This window comes from Anarhichas minor, unplaced genomic scaffold (genome assembly GCF_050575085.1).
Source record: "Anarhichas minor isolate MPS153535 unplaced genomic scaffold, ASM5057508v1 ptg000046l, whole genome shotgun sequence".
Taxonomy (NCBI): Eukaryota; Metazoa; Chordata; class Actinopteri; order Perciformes; family Anarhichadidae; genus Anarhichas; species Anarhichas minor.
Genome location: NW_027466492.1, coordinates 1,263,176 through 1,271,150, shown reverse-complemented (window position 1 = coordinate 1,271,150; position 7,975 = coordinate 1,263,176). Strand labels below are relative to the sequence as shown.

The 7,975-nt window shown below is 41.9% G+C and overlaps 1 protein-coding gene across 1 annotated transcript; it reads right to left on the bottom strand.

Moving 5' to 3' along the window:
- Nucleotides 1-736: 736 nt before the first annotated feature.
- Nucleotides 737-7,630, bottom strand: clns1a (chloride channel, nucleotide-sensitive, 1A). The gene is made up of 8 exons (XM_076112069.1): nucleotides 7,138-7,630; nucleotides 6,512-6,648; nucleotides 5,428-5,574; nucleotides 4,489-4,599; nucleotides 3,614-3,619; nucleotides 3,044-3,217; nucleotides 1,352-1,430; nucleotides 737-1,199 (listed from the first exon to the last, which is right to left on the bottom strand). The coding sequence occupies exons 1-7, from the start codon at nucleotides 7,254-7,256 to the stop codon at nucleotides 1,360-1,362; spliced, it is 765 nt and encodes a 254-aa protein (XP_075968184.1). The 5' UTR covers nucleotides 7,257-7,630; the 3' UTR covers nucleotides 737-1,199; nucleotides 1,352-1,359.
- Between the last annotated feature and the right edge of the window lie 345 nt (nucleotides 7,631-7,975).

The window sequence follows — 7,975 nt, the reverse complement described above, 5'->3', positions numbered from 1 at the left end:
AGTCACGAAAACATAGTTATATATCATTTCTGCCAATACATCCCCCTAAATCCTACACACTGCTCCTTTAAGCGTCGGTTATACTCACAGACGGACAGTATGTGTATGCAGAGTGCTACTGGTCCACTTGTGGGACGCGTTCCACACACATTACGCAGGTTGCTATGCTACCACTTTTGGTGTACATATTGGCGGTACGTGGATGTCTGTACAGAACCTTTGCGTACACCCTCTTATGACAAAACCTACGTCTTGGGGACCATCGCATACTCGTAGACGTGGAAAGCATAACATTAGCTACAAGCCACTGAGTCCTACGTCGCCACGTTGAGGGATTCTCAAAAACTTTTGATTTTAATTTGTTTACGCGCAAAGATTGGTAGCAGCCGGTGGCTCAGATTGCACAAAAGGGTAGCGCTATGATGTCTGATGTTACAGGGACTGTGAGAAATGCAAATGCCACTGCTGGGATTGCATATAAACATTTTACTTAGATTTATGCATATGGTGGTGTTCTTTATACTATTAAAATGTTCCTAAAATTAAGATAAAAAAAATAAATCTCTATATTAAATGGTAACCCCTGTATCACGCTACGCATCGTATGGCCAGATTCTCTCCAATGCACAGCCCTACTTGCACCACCCCTCCCCCCTCGTATTGTATTATATAACATATTGTTGGTTAAGGCTTTTAACCCTCAATATAAACAGAATAAATTGAACAAAAACAAAAGTGATACAAAAACTATGCATTTATTGACATTTTAATACAAAGACATTCGTTTTCCTCTGCAGGAAAATCTGATATTAAATTGGTTGTTAGGTAGAAAACAGAAACTCAGAGTTTTGTTTTTACAGTTAACAACAGGACCTGGCCTTTCAGGGCTGCATCTCAATAGTCTACAGTAGCTGATCTGACTGTTTACTGCAAACTTTATTCATATGGTTTGGACAAATTAGTAGAGATGAATATGAGCAGAAAAAACAACAAAATGCAACACGTGAGCTCCGATACAACGAGAGGAAATGTAGCAAGCAACAAAAAAAGACTAGAGAGATGACGATGAGTACATGTGGAAAAGGTTTGTTTGAGAAGAGAGTACGAGTAAGAGCTTTAGAGAAGTGCTGCTGTCCTCCTCCAATCCCATGATGCAACACTGCATCAGTGCTTCAACTGGCTGCTGAGACGCCTTCCATCTACAGAAAGAGTCAGATAACGCGTGAATGAACCAGACCGCTCACATTCTCATCACTCGTGTGTTTACAAAGATGGTTTTGAGGTTGTATCATCATTTTAAGGTTCTGTTGTTGCTGCTTGTGTTATATTTTATTACACGTTAAAGTCTCACTGTTGTCGTTACCAGTGCTCGACGTCTGCGTCCTCAAACTGACCGGCCTCCAGCTCTGCTGCATCCACCTCCATACCGTCTGTAAACAACAACAACAAGCACACTCAATTTTAACAGCATCCCATAAACAAAATCCAGTGAGATCAGCTGTTGCGTTTTTCTTTTTCACTGCAGATATGTGTAACAGAACACAACAAAGCCTCCAATAGTCTTGGGTTTCCTTCAGATCTCGGTCAAGCTAAATTTCTCAGTTTATCACAGAATTCAAACAAACTATTGAGCGCTGGAAACGTTTCCTTCTCTCTACGATTTTTTAACTGTAAATCAGGCGTCAACCTCTGAAAAGTGAAGCCAATGCGGAAGTGTCTTAAAACTTACATTCTCTCTACTGGCCAGCAGGGGGCGACTCCTCTGAATGTATAGAAGTCTATGAGAAAATGACTACTACTCACTTGATTTATTACCTCAGTAAACATTGTAAACCATGAGCCTGCTATTGTATCATTTATATTAGAACAACAACTTTGAATATCAAAGGTTGATTTGCAAAAACACAAAAGCAGAAGTGTGTTGGACCCTCCATTGTTTAAACATGGTTATGGGGCTGCTATTAAAACCTTATGCCACACTTATGCACGCTACAGCACGGCTCTACTTAACTCCACTCGCTCTTCTTTGGTTTTCCATGAGCAAATCCTGCAGATAGTATCTGGTACGTATTTATTGTACCACCTTGGTCGAGTTTCCAAGTGAGCTGGAGCCGACACTACAAGGTGGAGTTAAAACACTGCAGACTACTGATCAAATACCGCAATATTTGTTTATTACTGTCGACCCAGATTAAAAATAAATAAATAGCAGCCCAAGCTGGTGGCAAGCTGTGAGAGCAAAGAACGCTGACCACAGCGCTTTTCAAACAATTAAGCTTAAAGATTAAACTTCAAATCCCCTCAAACTATTTTTTTCTCCCTAAAAACAACAAGCTCCGGTCTCTCTTGTGCCGTGTAGACTCTGCAGCGTAACAGTGGACCTCGCATTCACTCGGGGAAAATGACATCGTGCGGGAGGAAATCTCAACTGCTTTTGATGACAAACTTGGGTGAACTGTTTAAGGTGAGAGAAACCAGGGGCCGCTCCCGCTAGAGAGCAGAGCCCACCGGCCCAGTCGCTCCAGACAGGAGCCGGGCGCATGCATCACTTGGCAAACCCAGATGTGAGAGCTTTGAATCCAATATGTACAAGATGTGTGATCAAGGTCTGGAATGTTGCCTTAAAGAACTGGCGTCACTCATTGAATAATAAACATTTAAATCACAAAAAGAAGCAATATTCCTAATTTTGAATTTTAAAAAAGTCACGTTTAATGTACAAGTTGTCTTTTTAATGAACATATTGAATATTCCGCTGTTAATCTGAGGAGATGTTGGAGTGAAGAACTAATAGCGAGTATCAGATGATACAATTTAAGGTCATACACAAGCTTCATTAGTCAAACAGTAAATGATAGAGATATTTTCCATCAGTGTCATCACGTTGCAGGTGCAGTATAAATGCTCTGAACTTAAGATTGGAGTTCATTATCAATATGATCCATTCTTATTCATCTCCAGTCACTACAATCACCAGGCTGCTGTGTGTGCGTGTGTGTGTGTGTGTGTGTGTGTGTGTGTGTGTGTGTGTGTGGACTCAAACCTTCGAATTCGCCGTTGGCTTCTTCGGTTCGGACCCCGGCCATGTGGTACTGCTGAGCGACCGACTGGGCCAACAGCCCCTCCAGCCTCTCCAGCGTGGCCTGGCCCTCCTGCGTGAGTGCCGACAGACCCTCGTCGTAGGTGTAGAAGGTGGGGACGTCAGCGTGGCCGTGCTCTGTGGTGGAGGAGAGAGAGAGGCAGGCTTTAAACAGCAGACATGTGCTTGGCAGAGAATACAGCTAAACTTTACTTGATCTCCGTTTACAATTAAAGCATTTTTAATGTTTAAAAACGGCGTATAAATATAGGCAGGTTAAAGTAACCTGACCCACCAGATGGTGTGATAAACATCTGGTTCTGAAAAGTGAAGCCAATGATGAAGAGCCCTAAACTGCATTATCTCTACTGACCAGCAGGGGGCTCCACCTAAAAACTAAAGTCCTAAAAAAATCTGGAAAAGCATTCAGTGCCAACGTTCAGAGTGTTTTTGATCATCTGTTTTGTTCTGCAAAGGTTCAACAGGAGGCGTTTAGTCGTGTTCATGTGCAGTGATGAATGCTGGACAGCTTACCTGCTTCTGCAACCACACAGTCCAGAGGACCAGGGAGACAAACAGACAGAAGCAGAACACGTCATATTATTGAAGTCAGTCCACAGCCTGTTATAGTGTTCTGCTTCTCCAAAATGTAGAAGAGGAGAGGAGAGTGCAGCAGGTTCAACACAAAGTGAGGTGTGCAAATATAAAAGTAAACAAAAACAATAAGGTACAAATCCAAGAGACATACAATATATATACTATACAGAATCAGGTTAACAGTATGGATGATAAAACTATACAATGGGGATTAGATATGTATGTGCATAGTGGTGCAGCGGGTGGTGTTACAAGAGAGAATAGATCTGTGGTACTGCAGCCTTAAACTCGCTTTGCTGCTTTACTTCTGTTGATGATGATGACGAGACTATTTGTACTCTATGTTCACTACATCCCGAGTAGAACAAGCAGCAGATACAGAAGTATATGTATGAGTATATTTGATAGAAGTAGTAGCAGGTAGTCTTACAGATTGCCCACAATACAGCTGTCTTCACTTTCATGTTTTACAAGTTTCTATAGTCAGACAGCTTTTTCAATTCACTTATCAAAAAAAAATTTGATAATTATGTTTATCTTTTGAAAAACTGTAATCAAGACTTCATCTCATTTTTTGACACAGAAATCTATTTATTTCTTTACTGTATGAGTTAATTGTTCACTATGTGTGAGCCCTGCCTTCGCCCAATGTCTGCTGGGATCGGTGCTGCTCCTGTTCCTGAGAGTTCATTGTACAGATCTGGAAATTAAGATTAATTTAAAAGGCTAATGTCTTATAACACTGTTGACCCGTAGCTCACAAACTGATAACCTGAGAATGTGTGTGTGTGTGTGTGTGTGTGTTTCCTCACCCGCCTCCTCCACGTTGTACTCTTCTCCTTCAAAGTCGTTGTCGGAGTCGTCGTCCTCTGGGTCGGGATGCAGCGCCTGGCACTCGCACATCGCTGAGAACATGGACTCCACTGCATGTCAAACACACACACACACACACACACACACACACACACACACACACACACAATGACATTAGAGGCAGTGCTGCCCCCCCTGTGGTCAATTCAAGAATCTGTAATTGAAAGTGTAAACACTCACTATGCTCCGTTTCCTGTTACATGTATCTGCTTCTAAACAACGTCCTCAAATGTTATATTGAACCCGACTGTATTTTATGTTTTACCACAATGCTGCTGCTGAAAAAAAAGAAAAAAAAAAAAAAAATAACACCAAACCTACTGCATATCTAGTCAGCTATTTTCCTCTGATATTTTGTCCTGGTGTTGAATATCATATAAAGATAAAGAGGTTTTTATTGTCATTGTAGTGATACAACGAAACTTCGTTTGGTAGCCCTCAGCCAGCCAGCAGCAGCGAACAACAACGATAACAAACAATATACAAGATAAAAATACACGGAATAAAAACGTTACTAAAGTGATGATAAAATATATCATTAAAATAATGCATTAATCACAGGAAACTAAGTGTTCATAGCAGAATAATTCCTGTTAATTGTAAAAGAAACTTCAGCCTCTTCTTGTTGTTAAGACAACTTGTTTGGACAATAACTTTAACGTTATCTTTGTTTTTACCCGAGGATCTGATGATCTGGTTAACGTGCGTTCTGTCTGATCACTCGCGTGGTTTACTTATGGAGCTGTGACGCGGTCATGAAACATCATCAATAACTGATCAGTATGAAGATACGATCCTGGCTCAGGCAGTAAAAAACTAAAAATTACATATTTTAGTAAAAGGACCAGAATCGGTCTGACTCTCATCCGATCACTCACATGCCACCTTGTCACTGGGCACAAACCGGATCTCTGTGATGACTCCTTCTTCATCGTCGTCGTCGTCGTCATCATCATCGCCGCTGTTACTGCTGTCGTCTTTTTCCTCATCGGCTGCTCTCTCTGCCATTTCGGCCCCGTTCTCACCTGCGAGATGACAGCGGGACAAAACAAAGCAGTTAGAAGCTTCCCTTCCTGGTGTCACATGAACCTGTGTGCATTACCAGGCGGCAACCTCCGGTTCTGCCGTATGAAGCCACGGCAGAAGTGTCTTAAAACATGCATTCTCTCTCCTAACCAGCAGGGGGTGACTCCTCTGATTGTATAGAAGTCTATGAGAAAATGACTCTACTTCTCTCTTGATTAATTACCTCAGTAAACATTGTAAACATGAGTTTATGGTCTCAATCTCTAGTTTCAAGTCTTCTTCAATACAGCATGATGTTCATTTAGTAGATTATGGTCCATTTAGAGTCAAATAGACCATAAAGCAGAGTATGCTTTAGGGCGGGTTAACTGTGATTGACAGGTCGCTACCAGAGACGTACACAGCGTGTCTATGTCACTTCTCCGCATTCCAAATATGGTAACTTCTGTTCATTGGTTGCCAAAAAAAAAACATGGCGATGGCCGTAATCCAAGATGGCGACGCCGAAGTCGCAGAACTCGAGGCTTCATAACGGCAGTCCACAAACCAAAGGATGATGTAACGATGACTACGTCCACTTCTTATATACAGTCTATGATATTACACAGTTTTGAGAATGAGCCACCAAACAGACTAAATATTGTCAAGCAACGTTTTTATGAGCAGGTCACCACTTTGTATGTTTGCATGTAAACATACAAACAAAGTGGTGACCTGCTCATAAAAACGTTGCTTGTCAATATTTAGTCTCTTCGTGTGTTAGGTTAAGTTCCCACAAACTCCCTCAGAAACATAACAGAACAGTTCTCCACACAAAATAAAAAAATGTGTTTTAGATGAAGGAACCGCAAGTTGCAGATTTCAAACAGGCCACGTAAAAACTCATCAATTGGCCCCTTATCATGTATATCAAATGTTATACTTTGTGTCACTCACCTGTGAGTTTTCCGTTGACCATGACGTACAGGTGCTCCTCTGGGTACGCGCTGACGTCCCTGGAGACGGCGTGCAGGCCGATGGTGGGGTAGTCCAGAGAGAAACCCATCCCAGAGCCGTCGAACCACAACAGACGCCTGCACGGAAATAAATGCACAGCTGTTGTTGGTTCATAAAGGGTGCGAGCACATAATGTGAGGTGCATTTAATGACGTTTGACAGTAGCAGGAAACATGGGAAAAACAGACTATCAAAATAGTTTAACATTCATTTTCTGCCGATTGACTAAAACTACTTTTAAAGTAAATGTATTGTTATTATATTTATATACATTTTAACATTTTCAATGCAGGAATTTTACTTGTAACAGAGTATTTTTGCAGTTTTGTATAATTACTTGTACTTAAGTAAATTAAAAGAAAGTAATTTCTAATTATTTTGAAAGTGACTACTCCGGAAGTAGTTAGCTCGAGGAGTGGCCGTGTTTTGTCTGTTATTATTACACTTTCTATCCTGTATATTAGTAAAGTTAAACGCGTTTTCTGTATTAAACACTGATTAAACGCGACTCTAAAACTGAACACGGTGGTTTAAGGACACAAACAAGCGCCACGTGCATCACTTACGCTTCGGCGACGTACAGCGTGCCGCAGCCCAGCTTATGGCCGTCCATCACCACTGTGGTCTCGGCTTGCTCGTGCCGCACTCCCTCGGTGGGCGGACGGAGATTTCTCAGTAAAACCATCGTCCGTGCGACCGTCAACGTCTGCGGACCCGCAGGAGGAGGCGGCGGGAGAGGACAGAAACCAGACTCCGCTGTCAACAAGACGCTGCGTGACCTATTTCGTGCCACAAAAGCTCGCTAATTTCACCCGGGATAACCTTTTCAGTAAATTAACGCTCCGCAGCTGAAGAAAGATAAACTGAGAGCCGGGCTGTGCGCTTCTTCCAGGGGATTAACAGGACCAGTCGGAACCGTTCAGTAAACCGACACGAGCGGTGAGAAGGTCTCGAGATAAACACGTTAGCAAACTGTTGTTGAAGCTCGCGAAGTCGACCTTTCACGGCTGAAATATCGCGGCAAGATGTATCGAGGCAAAACGTAAAAAAAAAAAAAAAATAGCCACGTGACCACCACTTACAAACGTGGTTCGTGTTACGTCTGTTTTTTATTGTCTGACTGCAATACCAACTTCTAGGTGCATAACGCCACCTACCGTACCGGGGTATGTAGAGCAGGATCTAGTTTAAATTGGTCTTAAAGAACAGTCTCAATATTTGTTGTAAACGTACCATTTCTACAATATATTTAACATCGTGCATACATCTGTGTTCAGTCGTTTTAACTATATTATAATTCTTTAATTTAAATGATTTCTCGATTTCATGACGTACTCTGTCTTCAGCATCCATACCAACTTCTAAACGCTGTAGTTACACATTGTAGCCAGCAGAGGGCAGTGT

Excerpts from the sequence above, each read along its gene's own strand:
- clns1a (XM_076112069.1), bottom strand. The coding sequence starts at position 7,256 with ATGGTTTTACTGAGAAATCTCCGTCCGCCCACCGAGGGAGTGCGGCAC. Across the intron at positions 4,600-5,427 it reads GCCCAGTGACAAGGTGGCAT|TGGAGTCCATGTTCTCAGCG; the intron begins GTGAGTGATCGG and ends TTTGACATGCAG. Across the intron at positions 1,431-3,043 it reads AGCCAACGGCGAATTCGAAG|ACGGTATGGAGGTGGATGCA; the intron begins GTTTGAGTCCAC and ends TGTTGTTTACAG.